The sequence below is a fragment of the Pristiophorus japonicus genome, chromosome 5 (assembly GCF_044704955.1).
Source record: "Pristiophorus japonicus isolate sPriJap1 chromosome 5, sPriJap1.hap1, whole genome shotgun sequence".
NCBI lineage: Eukaryota > Metazoa > Chordata > Chondrichthyes > Pristiophoridae > Pristiophorus > Pristiophorus japonicus.
In genome coordinates this window covers 144,297,714-144,322,511 of record NC_091981.1, presented here as the reverse complement: position 1 = coordinate 144,322,511, position 24,798 = coordinate 144,297,714, and the positions used below count along the sequence as shown (strand labels likewise).

The 24,798-nt window shown below is 44.3% G+C and overlaps 1 protein-coding gene across 1 annotated transcript in view; it reads right to left on the bottom strand.

Annotated features, from left to right (window-relative positions):
* The window catches only part of agmo (alkylglycerol monooxygenase), a 651,239-nt gene that overhangs the window by 252,628 nt on the left and 373,813 nt on the right, over positions 1–24,798 (bottom strand). Inside the window, exon 6 of the mRNA XM_070879980.1 lies at positions 16,053–16,119. Coding sequence (XP_070736081.1) covers positions 16,053–16,119 — 67 coding nt within the window. The remainder of the gene's footprint in view (positions 1–16,052; positions 16,120–24,798) is intronic.

Below are 24,798 nucleotides of genomic sequence, written 5' to 3'. Positions count from 1 at the left end.
CGCAAAGTGTTTGAAGCGGCATTGATGGGCTCGATGATCACCTCCGCAGCGCCAACAAGGTGTTAACTGCCTCGCATTCACGCTTGATGGCGGACTCTGAGTCATCTGAGGCCGTGCTGCTGCAGGCGTGTACATTCTGCCATGTGCATTCCTGCCTGAAAACTACGTTACTTTGTGTACAGTACTTGCCGAGGCATCTTTATGCTGCGAAATTAGTTTGGTGTTATCGCTGGTGGACATAAATGCCTGGGCTATCATTACGGCTTTGCTCAGATTCGGTGTTTCAACAGTCAATAGTTTGTGAAGAATAACCTCATGGCCAATGCCAAGCACAAAAAAGTGTCTTAGCATTTGCTCCAGGAATCCACCGAATTCGCAATGTCCTGCCAGGCACCTTCGTTGCGGGGTTACATCTGCTACTTTGCAATCGCAAGCACCTTTTTAGAATATATGGTTGGAATCTTCCCAGCCCTGCATGTGCAGGTTTAGAGACGGGCCCGCTGTCAAAATGGCTTTACTTGACAGTGGATTGGGATTAAGCTCTGAACCCGCCTCCATGTGAGTTTCTGACTTGTCAGGTCTGCGTGCGGGTCACAGACCCGACAGCAAGCAGTGGGTCAGTTAACTAAGATCATAAACAGGTAGCTGAAAGCTACTTAAGAGGATTGAAAGCAGGCACTTACAGTTTTACCAACTTTTTGAAGGGTTTGCCATCTCTCGGGGAACATGCCAGGTAAGTGGAAACGGGTTCTCGGTGACTCTCTATTGCTTTGGCAAATTGATAGCTGCAGAAGTGGTATAAAAGCTACCAGTTCACAGTGTTCACTTTCCAATGACAGAAGATGAAGCCTTCAGGATTTGGAAGAAACTTTTGAGCTGTATGCAGGTTGGAAGTATTTGCAGTCAACTCCCGATTCACTGTCACCTCCTTGGAGCAACCTCTCTCACCATTGACAGATCGCTTCTGTCATTTCAACCTCACCTGCCATTTATTCCATCAGCAATGGTGCCCTTGACAAAATCTCACCTTGGTCTTCAGAATCCCACCACAATCATTTCAAACACGAACATCACCAGGCACACCAGCATCACCAACAACACCACCACTAACCTTCTCTGCAATCACAGGCCTTCAGCACCCGGCCACATTGCTGCCGAGGAGGCCAGAAATGGCCTCACCATGCCACATTTACTTCACTTGACATTGTGCCAGGTTGGCACCACCCCATATCAGCTCCGTAAAGCATCCCATGCAATGCCCAAGCCATTCATTTCCCACTCATCACCATTGTACCTTTATGACTGACCATTCACTTTAACTCACTTAGCCACTTCCAAAGGTGCACACAAATCTGTCCAAAAACACGAAGTGTTCAAAATAAGATTTCAATGTTTGACAACCCATTAGCAGAAAGTCTACATGAATATTGGCTGAAACACCCAAGTGTCTACCCTTGTGTGTTGTTAGTTGATATGATTGCACAAGGATGAGGGTGAGTGTGAAGGGTGGCTAATGAGATGGGGAAGTGATAATGCAGACAGAAAGTGAGAGGGATGGTTGGAGGTGCAAGGTCAGTTGGTGTGAGTAAGGATGTGCAGGAGTAGAGTAGGGAAGGCAGAGTGATGGGGCTCTGATGAGTGGCACAGCAGGATAAGGTTGAGTGTGGCTTTGCAGTAACCTTTCGTGATCTACTGAGATCATTGAAAGGTTTGTGCCACTGCACCCTGGTCCTCCTGACAACATCGCTGCGTGTGCCCTCCAGTGCAATGTGCAGCCAGGCTGCGTTGGTGTCCTGGGGAGGTCTCTTCCGTCCATTGGAAGGGAAGAGAATCTCCCTGTGTGCTGTGGTCAGACATAAAGGTACAATGGTGATGAGTGTGAAATGAATGGCTTGGGCATTGCATGGGATGCTTTACGGAGCTGATATGGGGTGGTGCCAACCTGGCACAATGTCAAGTGAAGTAAATGTGGCATGGTGAGGCCTCCTCGGCAGCAATGTGGCCGGGTGCTGATGGCCTGTGATTGCAGAGAAAGTTAGTGGTGGTGTTGTTGGTGATGCTGGTGTGCCTGGTGATGTTCGTGTTTGAGATGATTGTGGTGGGATTCTGAGGACCAAGGTGAGATTTTGTCAAGGGCACCATTACTGATGGAATAGATGGCAGGTGAGGTTGAAATGACAGAAGCGATCTGTCAATGGTGAGAGAGGTTGCTCCAAGGAGGTGACAGTGAATAGGAAAGTTGACTGCAAATACTTCCAACCTGCATGCAGCTCAAAAGCATCTGGAGGGAGTCATGGGAGAGCCTCGGTGCAGCTGTGCACCTTTGTGCAGTGCTTGTCAGTGTTTGTAACAACTCAGTGCTGCAGAACACTGACAGAAGAACTGTCATAAAAAAGTTGACCACGGTTCCTTTAAGGAAACCGGGTGATGATCCGTCATCAGACCAGTTTTCTGTTAGTCGGGAAACCCGCTGAAGATTGGAGGGAGAGGGCGGGCTGAAACGTTACCCACACAGCACCTATGCCGCCCACACCCAAATCGTGGCCTATAAAATTTTGGAAGATCACAACCAATGCATCCACGATCTCTATAGCCACCTCTTTCAAAACCCTAGGATGTAGGCCATCAGGTCCAGGGGATTTATCGGCTTTCAGTCCCAGTAATCTCTCCAGTACTATTTTGTTACTCATACTAATTTCTTTCAGTTCCTTATTCTTGCTAGACCCTTGCTTCCCCAACTATTTCTGGAGGTTTTTAGCTTCTTTTTCTGTGAAGACAGACACAAATTATTTGTTTAATTTCTCTGCCATTTCCTTATTCTCCACTATAATTACTCCTGTCTCATCCTGTAAGGGACCCACATTTACTTTCACAAATCTTTTCCTTTTTACATAACTATAAAAGCTTTTACAGTCTATTTTTTAATGTCTTTTGCTAGTTTACTTTCATTCTATTTTCTCTTTCTGTATCAATTTCTTGGTCCTCCTTTCCTTAATTCTAAAATCCTCCCAATCCTCAGGCTTACTGCTCTTTTTGGCAACATTAAAAGCCTCTTCCTTTGATCTAATGCTATCTTTAACTTCTCTTGTTAACCACGGTTGGACCACTTTTCCTGTGGAGTTTTTGTGCCTTAAAGGAATGTATATTTGTTGTAAATTATGTATTAATTCTTTAAATGCTAGCCATTGCTCATCTACCATCGTACCTTTTAATGTAGTTTCCAAATCTACCTTAGCCAACTTGTCCCTCATTCCTACGTAGTTTGCTTTGTTTGGATTTAAGACCCTAGTTTTGGATTTAAGTAAATCACTTTCAAACTGAATATAAAATATTATCATACTTTGATATAAAATTCTAGGAAGGCAGAAACCATGCTTCTTTTAAGGGAAAATTGGATTATTACTTGAAGCAGAGAAAGGTACAGGGCTTTGCAGAGAAAGCCCGTTGGTGGAATTGGTTTTGGATTGATCTCGCAAAAAGCTGACATAGACACAATGAGACAAATGTCCTGCTTCTGTGTTGGAAACCTCTTTGTCTGAATGTAAAACTGCCCCGTATTCGTTCTGGAACATCACCATATCTGTCCAAACAAGTTATAAATCAGTTGTTGGACAGCAGAATTCACTCAGTGCCCATATCCACATTAATAGAAACAGATTCACTGGAGACATCAGCAGCAGTGGAGCATAAAAGAGCGGGGAAACAGTGGTGACCTGATTGGAGACACCCAGCAGCAGCGGAGCATAAAACAGCAGGGAGGCTTCGATTCAAAAACAAAAAACATTCAAAGTGTGACATCACAGGAGAGCACGTAGGTGATTGGTTGGTGAGTATTACAGCTTTTCTTGCTTTCCAATTTAGGGAAGAGGTTAAATTAAGAGCTGAGAAACTGTAACTTACTAGTACTTAGCAAATTAATAATTTTAAACATAAAATAATTAAATAAAACTAAAATATCGATTGAATCAAAGATTTAACTAATTAATGAATAAATAAAACGAGGTTAGAGGTGGTGTATCGTAACAGCAGCATGTGGGAGTTGGCGGAGAGCATCATGATCCCGAGCAACCACATCTGCAGAAAGTGCCTGCAGCTCGAGGAACTTCAGCTCAGAATTGTTGGGCTGGAGTGCGAGCTGCAGACATTGTGATGCATCAGGGAGGGAGAGAGTTACCTGAAGACTTTGCTCCAGGAGGCAGTCACACCCTTAAAGTTCAATAGTACTTTAGAGTTAATCAATGGTCATGGACGGGAGGGTGTGACTGCGAGTCAGGAAGGTATGGGGACCCAGGATGCAGTGATGGAGGAGCCTCAACCCTTGACCCTGTCCAACAGGTATGAAGTACTTGCTCCCTGTATGGATGAGAAAAAGGACTGCAGGGAGGATGGGAAAACTGACCACGGCACCGTGATACAGGGGGTCATCCAAGTGGGAGGATGTGGTAGTGTTAGGGGACAGTATAGTCAGGGGGATAGATACTGTTCTCTGCAGCTGCGACAGGGAGTTCCGGAGGTTGTGTTGCCTGCCAGGGTTAACGATACCTCCTCGGGGCTGGAGAAGAACTTGGAGTGGGAGGATCCAATTGTCGTGGTCCATGTAGGAACCAATGACATAGGTAGAACTAAGAATGAGGATCTGCTGAAGGAGTCTGAGGGGATATAGTCTAAATTAATATGCAGAACTTCAAGGGTAATGATGTCTGGATTACTACCTGAGCCATGCACAAATTAGCATACGGTCAAGCAGATCAGAGAGTTAAATGCGTGGCTCAAAGAGTGGTGTGGGAGGAAGGGGTTTCAATTCATGGGGCACTGGCACCAGTACTGGGGAAATAGGAAGCTGTTCCATCGGATCGGACTCCACTTAAACAGGACTTGGACCAGCGTCCTGGTGAATTGAATAACTGAGGCTGCAATTAGGGCTTTAAATTTAAAAATGCGGAGGAAGGGGTCAGGCGAGGGGAAATCTAGCTATCTAAAGAGTCCATGCCATACAGCAGTGTAGCGATTTGGGTAAAAATAAGCAGAGTGTGACAGGAAGGGAGTGTAACATTACATTTGAGAGTGACTTGCCTAAGTCCGAAACTAGAGTCTTAAACTTAAATAAAGCCGTAGGTATGAAGAGCGAGTTGGCTAAGGTAGGTTGGAAAAATAGATTAAAAGGTATGACAGTAGATAAGCAGTGGCTAGCATTTAAAAAAATATTTAATAATTCTCAACAAAAATACATTCCATTGAAAAACAAAAACTCCACAGGAAATGTGATCCATCCGTGACTAACTAAAGAAGTTATCTGCTTCTATTTCTTATGTTCTTATTTTCTTAAGGATAACATTAGATTGAAAGAAGTTTATAATGTTGCAAAGAATAGTAGTAAGCCTGAGGATTGGGAGAGTTTCAGAAAGCAGCAAAGGATGACCAAGGAATTGATAAAAAGGGAAAAAATAGACATAGAAAACTAACAAGAAATATAAAAACAGATTTCAGAGCTTCTACAAGTATGTAAAAAGGAAGAGAGTAGCAAAAGTAAACATTGGTCCCTTAGAGGCTGAGGCAGGAGAAATTATTAGGGGGAATAAGGAAATGGCAGAAATGTTAAACAAATATTTTGTATCTGTCTTCACAGTAGACGATGCAAAAAGCCTACCTAAAATGGTGGGTGTTATATATGAAGAGTCAGACTGAACACTGTGAGCTCAAAGTGTGCCCTTAGTCTTTTATTGCAGGTCTCCAGAGTGCCTTTTCAGCCTGTGAGGCCTCCTTAAATACCTGTGCTTCCAAGGGATTATGGGATCCCTTGACACTCCAGAGGATGAGTCCTCTGGTGGATGCCCAGAGTAAATACAAGTTTACATATATAAAAAACCTCCCCCCCAAAGTCAATAGTGTAACTATTTACAATGTGAGTCGATCTGGGGCCCTTCTTGCCCTGGTTGATCGTCTCGGTGTGAAAGATGGTGTTGTTGAATCATTTGTTGGGCCCTCGCTGGGCTGCCTAGTGTGTTGGGTCCTGCTGGGCTGCTGTGGGTGATGGGTTCTGCTTCGTGGTCAACTGTGGTGCCGGTTGCCACTGGTATGTATGTTGGCGGATCAAAAAAGGTAGGGTCCAAGGTGGGTTGCTCAGGATAGTCCGTGAATCTGAGCTTGATTTGGTCCAAGTGTTTCTGGTGAATGAGTCCATTCGAAAGTTTGACCCGAAACACCCTGCTCCCCTTTTTGGCCACAACAGTGCCGGGAAGCCACTTGGGACCTTGTCCATAATTTAATACAAATACAGGATCATTGATTTCAATCTCGCGTGACACACTTGCGCTATCATGGTATGTACTTTGTTGAAGCCGCCTGCTCTCTACCTGTTCATGTAGATCAGAGTGAACTAACGAGAGCCTTGCTCTTTTTATGAGCAGTTCAGCAGGTGGGATCCCAGTGAGCGAGTGGGGTCTCGTGCGGTAGCTAAGCAGGACTCGGGATAGGCGAGTCTGCAGCGAGCCTTCAGTTACTCTCTTCAAGCCTTGCTTGATGGTTTGCACAGCTCTCTCTGCCTAACCATTGGACGCTGGTTTAAACGGGGCAGATGTGAATGTTTGATCCTGTTACGGGTCATGAATTCTTTGAACTCAACACTAGTAAAACATGGCCCATTGTCGCTCACCAGGACATCGGGTAGGTGTGTGTGACAAACATGGCCCGCAGGCTTTCAGTAGTGGCAGCGGACATGCTAGCCGACATTATCTTACATTCAATCCACTTGGAGTACACATCTACAACATTTTACCCAAGAACGGGCCTGCATAGTCGATGTGTACCCTAGACCATGGTTTGGAGGGCCAAGACCATAAACTTAGCAGCGTCTCCCTGGATACATTGCTTAATTGCGAACATGTATTACATCTGTGATTGCAGGACTCTAAGTCCGCATCGATTCTGGGCCACCACACGTGGGATCTGGCTATCACTTTCATCATTACGATACCTGGGTGGGTACTGTGGAGGTCATTGATGAAGGTGTCTCTGCTCTTCTTGGGAACCACTATACGATTGCCCCACAGAAGGCAGTCTGCCTGTATAGACATTTCATCTTTGCACCGCTGGAACGGCTTTATCTCTTCCTGCATTTCCACTGGGACACTGGACCAGCTCCCATCAAGCACACAGCTTTTGACTAGGGATAATAAGGGGTCCTGGCTCGTCCAGGTTTTGATCTGCCAGGCAGTGACAGATGATTGCTCACTCTCAAATGCTTCCATAACTATGGCTAAATCTGCAGGCCATTTCCACCCCCGTGGTGGGCAATGGCAGTCTACTGAGAGCATCAGTGCAGTTTTCTGTGCCTGGCCTGTGGCGGATGGTGTAGTTGTATGCGGACAACATGAGCGCCCATCTCTGGATGCGGGCCCATGCATCGGTATTTATCCCTTTACTCTTGGAAAACAGGGATGAGTGGCTTATGGTCAGTTTCTAAATTGAACTTTAGCCCAAACAGGTGTTGAAGCATTTTCTTTACCCCATAGACACACGCTAACGCTTCTTTCTCAATCATGCTGTATGCTCTCTCAGTCTTACACAGACTCCTGGATGCATAAGCAACCGGTTGCAGTTTCCCAAAATCAATAGCTTGTTGCAACACACAACCGACGCCATATGACAACGCATCACATGCTAGTACCAAACGTTTACATGGATCATACAACATAAGCAATTTGTTTGAGCATAATAATTTTCTCACTTTTACACAGGCACTTTCTTGGATTTTGCTCCAAACCCATTCGTCTCCTTTTCGTAGTAAGACATGCAGTGGTTCTAACAGTGTGCTGAGACTCGGTAAGAAGTTACCAAAGTAGTTCAGGAGTCCCAGAAATGATCGCAGCTCCGTCACGTTCTGTGGCCTCGGTGCGTTCTCGATTGCCTCCGTCTTCGCGTTGGTGGGCCTCATGCCGTCCGCCGCAATCCTCCTTCCCAAGAACCCCACTTCAGGCGCCAGGAAAATGCACTTTGAGCGTTTTAACCTGAGCACCACTCGGTTGAGTCAACTAAGAACCTCCTCCAGGTTCTGCAGATGCTGAGCTGTGTTCTGGCCTGTGACTAAGATGTCGTCCTGGAAGACCACGGTGTGCGGGACCGACTTCAGTAAGCTTTCCATGTTTCTCTGGAATATCGGCGCCGCTGATCGAATTCCAAACGGGCATCTGTTATAAATAAAAAGACCTTTGTGCATGTTGATGCAGGTGAGGCCCTTCAATGATTCCTCCAGTTCCTGCGTCATGTAGGTTGAAGTCAGATCCAGCTCGTGAACGTCTTTCCTTCCGCCAGCATTGCAAAAAGGACCTGCAGGGAGAAATGATTGATAGTTACTTTGTAATCGCCACAGATGCTGGCGGTGACATCTCCCTTGAGGACAGGAATGATCGGGCTGGCCTACTCGTTGAACTCGATCGGTGAAATGATGCCCTCTTGTTACAGCCGGTCTAGCTTGATCTCTACCCTTTCTCTCATCATGTACGGTATTGCTCTCGCCTTGTGATGGATGGGTCACACTCCTGGAATTAGGTGGATCTTCATTTTTGCTCCTTGGAATTTCCCAATGCCTGGTTCGAACAGTGAAGGGAACTTGTTTAAGACCTGGGCACACGAAGTGGGTGATAACACTCTGACATCGTCCCAGTTCCATCATATCTTTACCAGCCAGCTCCTGCCGAGCAGCGTGGGACCATGCCCGGCACCACCCAGAGTGGTGCACCGTTCCATCGTAAGAGACTTTTACGGTAGTACTGCCAATTACGGGAATCAGTTCTTTCGTGTAAGTTCTTAGTTTTGTACGAATTGGAGTTAAGACAGATCTTGAGGCCTTGTTGCACCACAGTCTTTCGAAAGTCTTTTTGCCCATGATGGACTGGCTCGTGCCTGTATCCTGTTCCATTGACACCAGGAGTCCATTTAGTTCAACATTCAGCACTATCGGGGGACAATTTGTGGTGAATGTGTGCACCCCATGTACCTCTGCCTCCTTGGTCTGAGGCTCTGGTTCGTCGTGATCTTCCGTGGATCTGTCCTCCTCTGCAACATGGTGGTTTGCAGGTTTAACAGGATTAGCAGTTCGCCTGCACATACATTGGAGGTGTCCCATTGTTCCACAGCCCTTGCAAACATAGCCTTTGATTCGGCATGAATGGAAACGATGATCACCTCCGCAGCGCCAACAAGGTGTTAATGGCCTTGCATTCATCACCCTTGATGGTAGACTCTGAGACATCTGCGGACATGCAGCTGCTGGCATGTGTGACCTGCCCTGTATGTTGCGATTCGAAAACAACATCTCTTTGTTTACAGTACTTGTAGCAGCACTTGTGTGCTGAGAGATTTGCTTCGTATTGTCACTGGTGGCAATGAACGCCTGGGCTATCACTATGGCCTTACTCAAGGTTGGGGTGTCTACAGTCAAAAGTTCGCGAAGTATGGTGTCGTGGCCAATGCCAAGTACGAAAAAATCTCTAAGCATGTGCTCCAAATGTCCTTCAAATTCGCCATGTCCTGCAAGGCGTCTTAGCTCGGGGACATAACTCGCCACTTCCTGACCTTCAGACCTTTTGTAGGTGTAGAACCGGTACCTCGCCATCAGAACGCTTTCCTTGGGGTTCGTATACTCTCGGACCAGTGTGCACAAATCATCATATGATTTCACCGTGGGTTTCGCTGGAGTGAGCAGATTCTTCATGAGGTCATACATTGGTGCCCCGCAGATGGTGAGGAGGATCGCCCTTCATTTGGTAGCGATCTCTTCCCCATCTAGCTCGTTGGCCACGAAGTATTGGTTGAGTCGCTCCACGAAAATTTCCCAATCATCTCCCTCTGAGAATTTCTCCAGGATGCCCACTGTTCTCTGCATCTTTTGGTTCGTTATCTGTATCTCGTCGCCAGTTATTATGTATGGAGAAAGAGTCAGATTGAACACTGTGAGCTCAAAGTAAAGTGTGAACTTAGTCTTTTATTGCAGGTCTCCAGAGTGCCAATCCAACCTGTGATGCCTCCTTAAATACCTGTGCTCCCAAGGGATTATGGGATCCCTTGGGACTCCAGGGGATGAGCCCTCTGGTGGCTGTACAGAATAAATACAAGTTTACATATATAACAGTGGGGAACCAAGGATCTAATGAGGGTGAGGAACTTAAGGTAATTAATATAAGTAGAGAAAAAGTACTTGAGAATCTAATGGGACTAAATGCCAACAAATCCCCTGGACCTGATGGCCTACATCCTAGGGTTCTAAAAGAGGTGGCTGCAGAGATAGTGAATGCATTGGTTTTGATCTTTCAAAGTTCCCTAGATTCTAGAATGGACCCAGCAGATTGGAAGGTAGCAAATGTAACACCGCTATTCAAAAAAGGAGGGAGAGAGGAAACAAGAACTACAGACCAGTTAGCCTGACATCAGTTGTCAGGAAAATGCTGGAATCCATTTTTAAGGAAGAGGTATCAGGGCACTTAGCAAATCATAACATGATTAGGCAGAGTCAACATGATTTTATGAAAGGGAAATCGTGTTTGACAAATTCATTAGAGTTTTTGAGGATGTAACTAGCAGGGTAGATAAAGGGGAACCAGTGGATTTAGTATATTTGGATTTCCAAAAGGCTTTCGGTAAGGGGCCACATAAAAGCTTATTACACAAGGTAAAGGTTCATCGGATTGGAGGTAATGTATTAGCATGGATAGAGGATTGGTTAATGTCAGAAAACAGAGTAGGGATAAACCGGTCTTTTTCAGGTTGGTAGGCTGTAACTAGTGGGGTGCTGCAAAGATCAGTGCTGGGGCCTCAGCTATTTACAATCTACATTAATGACCTAGATGAAGGGACCGGGTGTAATGTATCCAAGTTTTCTGACATACAAAGCTAGGTGGGACAGTAAGCTGTGAGGAGAACACAAATCATCTGCAAATAGATATAGACAGATTTAGTGAGTGGGCAGTAAGGTGGCAGATGGAGTATAATGTAGGGAAATGTGAGGTTATTTACTTTGGTAAGAAGAATAAAAAAACAGCATATTTTTTAAATGGAGAGAAACTTTTAAATGTTGTTGTTCATAGAGATTTGTGTGTCCTTATACAAGGAACACAGAAAGCTAGCATGCAGGTACAGCAAGCAATAAGGAAGGTAAATGGCATGTTGTCCTTTATTGCAAGGGGGTTGGAGTATAAGAGTATGGAAATCTTGTTACAATTGTACAGGGCCTTGGTGAGACCACAGCTGGAGAACTGTGCACAGTTTTGGTCTCCTTATCTAAGGAAGGATATACTTGCCTTGGAGGTGGTACAACGGAGGTTCACTAGATTGATTCTTGGGATGAAAGGGCTGCCTTATGATGAGAGATTGTGTAGCATGTGCCTATACTCCCTGGAGTTTAGAAGAATGAGAGGTGATCGCATTGAAATATACAAGATTCTGAAGGAGATTGACAGGTTAGACGCTGAGAGATTGCGTCCCCAGGCTGGAGAGTCTAGAACTAGAGGCACAGTCTTAAGATAAGGGGTAGGCCATTTAAAACAAAGATTAGGAGGAATTTCTTCACTCAAAAGGGCTGTGAGTCTTTGGAATTCTCTGCCCCAGAGGGCCGTGGATGTCGAGTCTCTGAATATATTCAAGGCTGAGATAGATATTTGGAGTCTTGGGGAATCAAGGGATATGGGGATCGGGTGGGAAAGTGGAGTTGAGGTACATGATCAGCCATGATCATATTGAATGGCAGAGCAGGCTTGAAGGGCCGTATGGCCTAGTCCTGCTCCTATTTTTTTGTTCTTATGTTCATGAGATTTTGAACTAGGCAGTTCTATGCAATGTTTGAAATGGGGTCTTTGCAGCCAAATTATGCTCTCCATGGGAGGGAAAACTGAACAATAAAATGCCTTGAGTTCTCAAGAAGGCAGGGATTGAAGCAATTCTATCAGTCTCCTGGGATCTGGTATAGTTTGTTTCTTTTAAAATCCCAACAAATGCGGAAACCATCCTAAGTGTATAGTTTTGTGACCGTGCTTGAAATATAAACATTTCACCTTTCCCTTCCTTTTTGGACACCGTCATGGCCTACCTCCGAGTTGCCTCTTGTGGCCAGTTTGCACACAAAACTGGTGGGAAAGAAGGAACGGATCTCAACCTTTCATTTTTCACATTCATCGAATCATAGAAAATTACGACACAGCAGGAGGCCATTCGGCCCATCGTGTCTGTGCCGGTTGGATAAGAGTTACCTAGCCTAATCCCAGCTTCCAGTACTAGGTCAGTAGCCCTCTAGGTTACGGCTCTTTAAGTAGCTTTTAAATGTGATGAGGGTTTCTGCCTCTATATCCTTTCAGGCAGTGAGTTCCAGACTCCTGCCACTCTCTGGGTGAAGAAATGTTTCCTCATCTCCCCTCTAATCTGTCCACCAGCTACTTTAAATCTATGCCCCCTGGTTATTGACCGCTCTGCTAAGGGAAATTGCTCCTTTCTTTTTACTCTAATTGGACCCCTCATAATTTTATACACCTCAATTAAATCTCCCCTCAGCCTTCTCTGTTCCAAGCAAAACAACCGTAGCCTATCTAATCTATTCTCATAGCTAAAGTTTTCCAGTTCTGGTAACATCCTCGTAAATCTCCTCTGCACCCTTTCCAGTGCAATCACATCCTTCCTGTAATGTGACCCGAACTGCACGCAGTACTCAAGCTGTGGCCTAACTAGTGTTGTATACAGTTCTAACATAACTTCCCTGTTCTTGTATTCTATGCCTCGGCTCATAAAGGAAAACATTCCGTATGTCTTTTTAACTACCTTATCGACCTGTCCTGCTGCCTTTAAGGATCTGTGGACATATACTCTAAGATCTCTCTGTTGCTCCACACCTCTCAGTATCCTCCCATTTATTGTGCATTCCCTTGCCTTGTTGCCCCTTCGAAAATCATTACCTCACACGTTTCCGGATTGAATTCCATTCACATTCACCACTTTGCTGCCCAACTGACCAGTTCATCGATATCTTCCTGTAGTCTAGAGCTTTCCTCCTCACTGTCAACCACATGGCTAATTTTTGTATCATCTGCAAATTTCTTTATCCCTACTCTTGGATCCCATGGGCTTTTACTTTTTTAATCAGCCTGCCATGTGGGACCTTGTCAAGAGCCTTGCTAAATTCCATATAAACTACATCAAATGCACTGCCCTCATCGACCCTCCTTGTTATCTCCTCAAAGAACTCAATCAAGTTAGTCAGGCACGACCTTCCCTTAACAAATCCTTGCTGACTGACCTTGATTAATCTGTGTCTTCCTAAATGAAAGTTTATACTATCTCTCAGAATTGATTCCAGTAATTTGCCCACCACCGAGGTTAAACTAACTGGCCTGTAATTGCTCGATTTATCTCTTCCTCCCTTTTTAAACATCATCATCATCATAGGCAGTCCCTCGAATGAGGATGACTTGCTTCCACATGTGTTCACAGATGTTTCAATGAAGGACCTGATGTTCCAGTCCTGAACTCCAATTGAGGGGGTGGAAGATGCCTGTGCATGGATTTTTTTAATGTGTGGTGACCATTGCACATCAGCAGCCACATGGGCTTGACAGAGCTATGCGTTTTTAAACAATGGTACAATATTAGCAGTTTTCCAATCCTCTGGCACAACTCCTGCAGCCAGGGAGAATTAGAAAATGATGATCAGAGCCTCCGCAATTTCCTCCCTTGCTTCTTTTAGTAGCCTCGGATGTATTTCATCCGGTCCTGGCGATTTATCTACTTTCAAGGATGCTAAATTCCTTAAAACTTCCTCTCGTACTATGCTTATCCTGTCCAATATTTCACTATCTTCCACCTGAACTTCAATGTCGGCATCGTCCTCCTCTTTTGTGAAGACAGCTGCAAAGTATTCATTAAGTACCTTACCCACATCCTCCGCCTCAACACATAGATTACCATTTTGGTCTCTAATAGGCCCTACTCTTTCCTTTATTATCCTCTTGCTCTTTATGTAATTGTAAAACACTGAACTTGCTGGCAGGAAGCCTTCACTCCCCACTTCCATTGTTACCAAAGTCACAGGCTGTGGGAAAGGCAAAGTTACCCACAGCCACCCTTTCCACTAAGAAGAAATTTGGATCATGTCAGGGGAGGACAGTTTCCGGCATGATCCTCCCATAATAAAATTGAGGAACACCCCACCCTACATCTGCCTTTGCTTGCCCCGACCACCTCCTGCTGTCTCCTCCCTCCTCTCTCTCTCCCATTTTCTCCCTCCACACCCTCATATCTGCCTCCCCCTCACCCCCATATATGGCATTATCGTTCTGCCCTCTAACCCTGCATAATCTGAATATTGTTTTCTATTGATAAACTATATACATCAAAGAATTATCTAAAATAAGGATACAATTTATTACTTTAAAGTAGCAAATGGTTCAACTACTCCCCTCATCACACTTCTCCTGAAGACCACACTTGTCCTTGACTCCTCCCTGTCCAATGCCCCGGCGAATTGAATGGTATAGTTTAAAAAGACAGGCTCCTTTAAATCTCTACCAAGTCAGAGTTCCTTTTTCCACCCAAATTAATCAGAAGAAGCCAATCTGGTCCAGTTGGGATTCAAGTTTCTGTTTTCTGTTGCTCATCCTTAGAATACAGTAATTATGCTGCAAGGCCATGCTTTTGGAGGTAATAACAGCTGCCTTTTGATATTTCAAATGTCTGCAGACTTTATTTCTACAGGCTTACTTTTCAGCTGTGCTGCTAAAAGATAGCAGCTGCTAATATGGATGTGCAGGTATACAAGTGTGTGAATGAGCGTGTGTGAATGTACAGAGGAATCAACGTGTATGTGTGTAAATTAATGTAAACGTGTGTTTACATATGAGTGAGTGAGTGAAATTGTTGTGATTTGTAAATTGTTGTGTATATATTCCACTTACTCCACCAATTCATTGTTCTCAGTATTTAGGTTGGATAATGCTATTATACTACAAAACTTTAAAATTAAAAATTTATTTTTAGTGATATTTTTAAAAAATATAGTGTGATTATTCTCCTCTCTTCTGAATCATAAAACAAAATAAGTACAGCATTTCTACAGACCAATTTGGCATGTTATATATTCAGCTGCATGCTAATATTTAAAGCTCACCATGTATACAGGAGACACTATTTATTAAAATGGAATTTTGCTTTTTGAAAAAAAAAATCAGTTGGCAGACTTTTTCTCTTTACATTTTGTGGTTTTTTACAGATATAAAATGGACATCCAAATTGATGGCTTATTATGGGAGAATAGCCCTCTATAGGGTACATTGTAAAAGTATGTTAAAAAAATCCTGTTGTATATTTGAACAGGATGAGCAGCGAATATTTTGATAGTGATACTATTGAAATAATTATCTTTCAAGTTGTTACAGATTTAGTTCAGAATTACTTTGCACAGTTTCAGCTTCAGTTGTACAAACTTTACTGTGAAGCCTGGAACAGTATTAAAATATGTTGAATGGAAAGTTTATTTGATAAATATCTATCTGATTAAACCAGAATTTATATATACTAATCAGATTTCCATTCATACCCATTTTATATAATTTCTGAATTAAGGAAAGAATGTTGCTCAATAATCAGCGTTTTAACACTCCGTATTGTCAGCACAATAAATATTACCAATATCGTGCCGACTCTCACAAGGACAGCTAATTGCTTTCAAATTTTAAAAACGATTCAAGTTTTTTCTATCCTGTTTTCTGTTATCTTTGTTGAAATGGAGTTGCTGGATAAATAATTATGGTACAACATTTTGTAAACTGGTTACTTTTGACTCACAGTTTACAACATCCCAATCCAAACATAATCCTTGCTTTAAGGATAGCATTCCTGAGAAAGATTATTATTCCTCAATTAGGTTCAATTCTTTCAATACAAAATATTTTTGAAATCTTTTCAAAACTGTTCAATAAAAAAAATAGCCTGGAAGATGTTTGCTGACAGGTTTCCAGACAGCCGGAAAGATTACACATTTTATAAGACAGAAGTCCATTCTATCAGGCCAGACTTACCATGGTGGACTCTGTGGTGACTGGGTGTGTTGAGGATCAGTTCCAGAGGCCCAAGGTTACCAATTATCTGCAACAGAGTCAGGAAACCATTTAACACTGGGCTTTAATGCCAAATCGAAAAATAACTACCCACAGTCAACTCAAGGGATTAGGAAACAATTTTATTTTTAAACTCAAAATGACAGAAAGGCAGATGTTGAAATAATAACATCACATTGTAATAGCTACCATAAGGACTATTTTGAGTTTTATTTAAATTGAATATCCCTGAACAGACTGCTAATTAAAATTGTTATATTTCAGAGGAAATAGCAAGGTAGAAGGCAAGTTTAGTCTGTGGCTTAGATAGACTATGATATTCTCAATATGTGGAAGTGCCAGAGTGGCTCTATTTTCTTGGATGCAAGCTAGTTTCTTTTAAGCAATTCTGCACCTACTGATTTTGTTCATTTTTCTCAACAACATTTTGATACTTGCACAAGAACAAAAAGATTATTTAGAAAAGCTATATATAAATAAAATCATTAAGTCGTTGCCTGAAATTTTTTCTTTAAACATTCAGTAGTTGTTCAAAAATAACAGTAAGTTAATAATTGGGTGGTGGAGGCAGATTCAATCGTGGCTTTCAAAAGGGAATTTGACAGGTACCTGAAGGAAAAAAAATTTCAGGGCTACGGAGAAAGGACAGCGCAGTGGGACTGGCTGAAGTGTATCGGCATGGGCTCGACGGGCCGAAGGGTCTCCTTCTGTGCTGTTACCATTCTTCTGGCTAGACTTTCGGCAACATTTCGCCCATTTTTTGTTTTTTAGACCATTACTGCCCGTTATTCGTTTTTAGTGGAAACTAACGCCCACTTACCGCCGGCGGTAATTTCAGCGGAAAACGGAACCACCCGCCATCAGCTGCAAGTGATTTTCTATGCACTTCAACGTGCACTGCCCAAATTACCGTCGGGTGCTAATTTCGGCATTTCACCAAAACACTGCCCAAATTACCGCCGGCATTTTCTACCGCCCTGAAAAAGCTGCTCTTACCTGACCTTGACCCAGCGGCATGAATGCCATGTTTTAAAATGGATGTATTTGAAGAAAAGGCTGCTTCTATTTGTAGGTAGCATTAAAATCATTCGAGTGTATTTTAAAGGTGCTTCAAATCAATGCTTATAATCTGAGGGTATATTAGAGTATCTGGTTTAATTTCTTGGTTGTTTTAAGTAAAATTTAATAATTTTTGACAGTTTAGAGAACTTTTAAAGGAATGGGGCCTGCAATTTCTCAGCCAATTACATGCTGCGGAATAGAGTTGGAAGGTGGTTCACTGAAGAGGCCAATCAAAGAGGTGACAGACTGCTGAGGGGGAGGAGACCTTACACCCAATGCATTTACAGCGGTTATACCTGGACTTGTCCGATAAAGCGTGCGTTAGAGGGCTGCGCTTCCGAAAGGTTATCAATGAAATATACCAGCTAATGAAGGGAGACCTGCGGCCTACCAGCACCATCAGGAACACACTGCCCGATGAGGTTAAGGTGACTGCGGCACCTTCCTTCTATGCATTGGGCTCCTTTCAAGCATCAGCTGGCGACATTTGCTGCATCTTTCAGCACGCACATTGCTGCATTCGGCAGGTAACAGAAGCGCTTTACGCACGAAGGTTGAACTTTATAAACTTCCCAATGACCAGGGAGGCACAGAGCGAGAATAGCAAACTTCCCTAAGGTCAAGGATGCAATAGACTATACGCACATCGCCCTGCGAGCACCTTTACAGGATGCAGAGGTGTTTCAGAACCGAAAGAGATTCCACTTCCTGAACGTGCAGCTCGTTGTCAACTACAAGCAAATAATCATGGCAGTAAATGCCAATTTTCCAGCGAGCACTCACGATGCGCACATCTTGCATGAGTGCACTGTCTCTGACCTCTTGAAGAGTCAGCCACAAGGTCAATGCTGGATGCTCAGTGACAAAGGATACGGCCTCGCCACCTGGCTCTTGAACCCCCTCTATAAGCTACAGATGCCGAAACAGCCACATAGCCACACGCAATTTCGTCGAAAAGACAATCGGAGTGCTGAACCAGTGCTTTAGATGCCTGGACCATTCTGGAGGCAGCCTACAATACCATCCTGAGCAGGTCGTGGAGTTCATTGTGGTGTGTTGCATGTTGCACAACTTGGCAATCAGAAGGGGACAGGAAATGCCACCGGGGACTGCAGGACCACCTCAGGATAAAGGGGATGAGGCAGAGGAAGAAGCGGAAGAGGAAATGGAGGAAGAGGAGGACGAAGAGGAGTCTGGCGATGAGCCCATGACACCAGCCACCCTTACACTGCAGGAGAAGCCCTGTGGTAGTTATGTAGCAACAAAACTGTTATGTCAGAAGCTCAAAAATGAACGTTTTGCTTGAACAGTTAAGAGTTAAGGTTAAACCTTAAAATGGCCATTGTTTGCAACCCTTGTATTGATTATTGACCCCTCATTTTTTTAAAGTGAATGAGACACTGCACAATAATTGTTAAGTTCAATAAAATTTTATAAATTTTGGAAAAGGTTTTTGTCAAATACATTAATAATTAATAAATAATTCTTTATAAAGTAAATTTGAATCAAAGTTTTAAAAAGTTTACAAGATTGAAAAAAATTAAACATTAAACTTTAAACATTAAACTCACAACACCCCAAACAGTAAACAATTTTTCATTAACACCCACAATACCCGCTGCCACACCCAAAACAGTAAACAGTAAAAAAAAAGTCATTAAAAAACACCCACAAAGCCTCCTCACAAACAGTAAAAACAGTAAACAATTTTTCATTAACATTTTTTGAATAAACAACCCCTCCGCTCCCTCCCGCAGCAAATCTACCTGCGACCACCGCCTCTCCCCCACTCCCCCACCTCACCCCCAAATGTTTTTTGGTATCACACCTACCCCTGTCCCTGCCCAAGTTGCGACCAGTACGTTGTGCAGCAGGGCGCCTCGAGCACTGCTGCTGTAGGGGGGGGGGTGACGGTGGCAGCACCATGGGCCCAAGTTTCCACACGATAAAAAACGGGCGCCCCTCCGAGCTGGGCGCCTGTTTTTCGCGCCTAAAACAGCGGCGGAAAAAAAACTCGCGATTCTGGAGAGCCCTGCAGCTCCTTGTCTGTTTGGCGCGGCGCCCAGGGGGGCGGAGCCTACACTCACGCCGATTTTGAAAGTGGGAGGGGGCGGGTACTATTTAAATTAGCTTTTTTCCTGCCGGCAATGCTGCGCGTGCACGTTGGAGCGTTCGCGCACGTGCAGTGTGAAGGAAACATTGGCACTCGGCCATTTTTGTAGTTCTTTGTAGCTGTTTAATTTTTGAACATTTTTTAATAAAAGCACATTGCCATCAGCACATCAGTACTGAGGCTTCCTGCAGCCTTCTCACTGTCTCCTTCCCGCCCGCCGTCGGGAACGTCTTCCTCCTCCCCCCCCCCCGCTGTATTCGGGCCCGCCCGCCGTCGGGAACGTCTTCCTCCTCCCCCACCCCCCCCCCGCTGTGTTCGGGCCCGCCCGCCGTCGGGGACGTCTTCCTCCTCCCCCACCCCCCCCCCGCTGCGTTCGGGCCCGCCCGCCGTCGGGAACGTCTTCCTACTCCCCCCCTGCCATCGGGAACGAACGAACGAACTTGTGAGGCTGGCTGAAGCACTTTCACACAGGTAGGAAGATGGTTTATTTAATCTTTTCTTGGCTTATAAATGTTTATTCAGGTTGGATTTATTTGTATAATATTTGTAGAAGTATAAATAAGGATTTATTGTAGAATTTAATGACTTCCCTTCCCCCCCCACCTCGTTCTGGACGCCTAATTTGTAACCTGCGCCTGATCTTTTAATGTGTAGAACAGGTTTTTTGAGTTCTACAAAAATCTTCACTTGCTCCATTCTAAGTTAGTTTGGAGTACGTTTTCACTGTGGAAACTTTGAAATCAGGCGTCAGTGGCCGGACACGCCCCCTTTTGAAGAAAAAATTCTGTTCCAAAGTAGAACTGTTCCACCTGACTAGAACTGCAGAAAAAAAAATGTGGAGAATTGCGATTTCTAAGATAGTCCGTTCTCCACCAGTTGCTCCTAAAAATCAGGCGCGAATCATGTGGAAACTTGGGCCCCATGTGTGTGGAATCTGGACTCCTGACTCCCATGTGCTGTCGGCAGTGGTGGTGTAACACCTTGGGGTTCAGTGTCGTACACCGATTCCATCGGCTTCCGCATAGCATCAACGGAATCGGCGATTCGCCACATCACCGCAGTGTCCTCCGATTGACACGCTGATTGCACTGCGATGCTTCCGGCTAGTCCACCTATTGCCTGGAGGTGCTCTCGCCTATGTCGACGCTCGCCCTAGACAGCGCAACCATATCCAGATCGGCGTCTGCCTGTCTTCGAGCACATCTCCCCTGCCGAATCAGCCTCCACAGATTAGGCACGGGATTGTACCACTCGGTGTGCCCTACTGCACACCGCTTGGTCCGGCCACTTCCTCAGAGCCAAATCCATGAAATGTGGCTTCGGCTGAGGAAGAGGTGGTCGCAGGAATGAAGGACCCTTCATTTGCCATCCCCACTTCTTCGACTTTCACTTCCAACGGTGCACCCTGGAGTGGGTCGGACAGCCGGATGTTTTCTTCATCAACATCCTCCTCCTGCTCTTCGGTGTTGTCATCACTAATAAGTATGACAATCGGCACTGCGTGCTCCTGGTCAGCTAGAAAACATAACAGAAGAGGTAAGCAGAAGGCAAGGAAGGGAGGGAGGGTCAGGGTGACATTTTAACGCTTACATTGCGCAGACATATGAAGAGGAGCAACATTACTGTATTATATCGCGAGAGATGCTACATGCAATGAACATGAACAGAATTTTCAGAGACTTAATGTCATTATAATAATATTTCATGATGGTCCCAGCATTACATTACATTACTTGGCATCATTTATACATTACGTTGCAGTCGGACTCAGGTGAAATTATAATGGGGGACAAAGAAATGGCAGACCAATTGAACCAATACTTCGGTTCTGTCTTCACGAAGGAAGATACAAATAACCTTCCGAAGGTACTGGGGGACAGTGGGTCTGGTGAGAAGGAGGAACTGAAGGATATCCTTATTAGGCGGGAAATTGTGTTAGGGAAATTGATGGGATTGAAGTCCGATAAATCCCCGGGGCCTGATAGTCTGTATCCCAGAGTGCTCAAGGAAGTGGCCCTAGAAATAGTGGATGCATTGGTGATCATTTTCCAACAGTCTATCGACTCTGAATCAGTTCTCATGGACTGGAGGGTAGCTAATGTAACACCACTTTTTAAAAAAGGAGGGAGAGAGAAAACGGATAATTATAGACCGGTTAGCTTGACATCAGCAGTGGGGAAAATGTTGGAATCGATCATGAAGGTCGAAATAGCAGCGCATTTGGAAAGCGGTGACAGGATTGGATCAAGTCAGCATGGATTTATGAAAGGGAAATCATGATTGTCGAATCTTCTGGAATTTTTTGAGGATGTAACTAGCAGAGTGGACAAGAGAGAACCAGTGGATGTGGTGTATTTGGACTTTCAGAAGGCTTTCGACAAGGTCCCGCACAAGAGATTGTTGTGCAAAATCAAAGCACATGGTATTAGGGGTAATGTACTGATGTGGATAGAGAACTGGTTGGCAGACAGGAAGCAGAGTCGGGATAAACGGGTCCTTTTCAGAATGGCAGGCAGTGACTAGTGGAGTGCCGCAGGGCTCAGTGCTGGGACCCCAGCTCTTTACAATATACATTAACGATTTGGATGAAGGAATAGAGTGTAATATCTCCAAGTTTGCAGATGACACTAAACTGGGTGGCGGTGTGAGCTGTGAGGAGGATGTTAAGAGGCTGCAGGGTGACTTGGACACGTTAGGTGAGTGGGCAAATGCATGGCAGGTGCAGTATAATGTGGATACATGTGAGGTTATCCATTTTGGGGTCAAAAACTCGAAGGCAGAATATTATCTGAATGGCGGCAGACTAGGAAAAGGGGAGGTGCAACGAGATCTGGGTGTCATGGTTCATCAGTCACTGAAAGTGGGCACACAGGTACAGCAGGCAGTAAAGAAGGCAAATGGTATGTTGGCTTTCATAGCTAGGGGATTGGAATATAGAAGCAGGGAGGTCTTACTGCAGTTGTACAGGGCCTTAGTGAGGCCTCACCTGGAATATTATGTTCAGTTTTGATCTCCTAGTCTGAGGAAGGACATTCTTGCTATTGAGGGAGTGCAGCGAAGGTTCACCAGAGTGATTCCAGGGATGGCTGGGTTGTCATATGAGGAGAGACTGGATCAACTGGGCCTTTATTCACTGGAGTTTAGAAGGATGAGAGGGGATCTCATGGAAACATATAAGATTCTGACGGGACTAGACAGGTTAGATGCGGGAAGAATGTTACCAATGTTGGGGAAGTCCAGAACCAGGGGAATTAGTCTTAGGATAAGGGGAAGGCCATTTAGCACTGAGATGAGGAGAAACTTCTTCACTCAGAGAGTTGTTAACCTGTGAAATTCCCTGCCGCAGAGAGTTGTTGATGCCAGTTCTCTGGATATATTCAAGAGGGAGTTAGATATGGCTCTTCCGGTTAAGGGGATCAAGGGGTATGAAGAGAAAGCAGGAAAGGGGTACTGAAGGAATGATCAGCCATGATCTTATTGAATGGCAGTGCAGGCTCGAAGGGTCGAATGGCACCTATTTTTCTATGTTTCTATGTTCACATGACTATGCATGGCCCGGGGATTATGTGTGACTTACGTGGCACCAACACTGAATCTGCACCCCACGGGTGGCCGAGCGATCATGCGCCCGTGTGAGGGCTGCAGCCCGCTCCTCCAGGTCCGTGAGCTCTTCCAGCTCTGCATAACCTCCTCTGGTGTGTCTACGCTCGCCTCTGTTGAAAGTGATTTTTTTTCTGAAAAGGTGACAATACAGGCCCGTAGCATGATACAAGATAATTGCTCAGGTACTAGTACCCACCCCCAATGGCTTTCAAAAATGTCCCATTAATGCACCGTTAACATGCAAGTGATGCATGATGAACATACCTTATTAATTATAGGAAAACAATACATCACCGGTGATAGTAATAATGTATAGCACCAAGTTTACCAAGCATTACAAAATCACAATATGGCAGTTTTACATTTTAAGTAATGAGTCAGTACCTGATTAATGTTATTAACGTTATTGCTTACTCTTGCAGCAGAAATAAGGTCGTTCCAGTGTTTGCGGCACTGGACTGGCCACCGACGGACCTGGGCAACTGAGGATCCATCTCTGCCCATATTCTCTGATAAATAGCGGGGGCTGGGTTTTCCACGACCACCCCGGGTCAATTGGTCCCACCGTGCCTCCACTTCGTGGACCAAGGCAGCTTGGGCGTCCACGGTGAACCGCTTTGCCCTCTTCCTCTCTCCTCCTTTGCCTCGGCCTCGATCTCAACCATCAACTGATTTTTTTTAATAGTAATATTATTATTTATTTCTAATATAGGGTAAATTTTTATTATAGTATGCAATATTATATTTAGCACACAAGAGCTATAGTATGATATATGATATTTAAGTTGTCAAAGGATCTGTAAACAGGCTGCTTCTAAGTGATTTCTCCTTTCCCACTCTCTCTCTATCTCTCCCTTGCTCAACTGCCCCTGACCACCGTAACACAGAAAATAAAATGCGCATGCACAGTGTGGCCGTTGCAACAGAAGCCGGCCTTACACAAGGGATGTATACCGTTCACTGCCGCCCACTACCGCTACCGCCGGGGGGAAAAAAGCCGAAACTAGCGGCTTTTAATCTCGGCGGTAATCGGGCAATATTGAAAACTCGCTAAATTCATACCGCCGGATTACCGCCGAGATACGGGCGATAACGGTAGGAAATGGAAAGTCTAGCCCTATGATTCTATAACATTTTTAGGACTCCCATTTGGAAAGTTTGAGAACTTTTAGCAGTATCCTTTCTCTACCGTCTACTCTTAATTCAAAGCTACTTAATTTAAATTATCTGATAATTCAATTTTTAGCACTAAATTTTCAGACTTGTATTAGTTATATTGTTTAATTCAATCATCAGGAATAGACTGTTTCTGTGGAAAAAATTGGACTGAAAGCAAAAGAACAAATTTGCAATTTTACTACAAATGGTAAACAGAGGAAATCTTCTCCCCAGAAAGCATGAAATGAGAAAAGGCTGTCTGGTTCATCAAGCTTGTTTCTTCCATATATCCACACATTTAATGTTTTGAGGTCAGTTCTGCATGAAAGCTTGTTGCTACCCAAAAGTTATCAAACAAAACTCCAAGGAACATTTGATGCACGAGTTAGGGTCTTATATTTAATGCTATACTTGGATCAAGAATTTTGCACAATGAGTATGAATGGAAAGCAGTTCAGTACTTTGGAATTCTACACCAAGCACAAGTACAGCTTTGGTGCAGACAGGCTATATCGAGACAGTGCACAGGGGAGAATCCAAATGAGATTGACAACCATTCTCTATTACAGCTACACTATGTTGAAGTTAATCAATCAAGTCATTAAAGAAAGTGCGATTCTCACTCCAGTGAAGGAAAAACATCTTTAGGCTTCTCATAATGTTCCCTAGAACTTAGGGTTATATAACACCAGCTGTGTAAGTAAGGGGATCCTGTGCAACTAATCTTATCAAAAGATTTGCAGGTGTTGTGTTCATACTCTATTTGTTGTT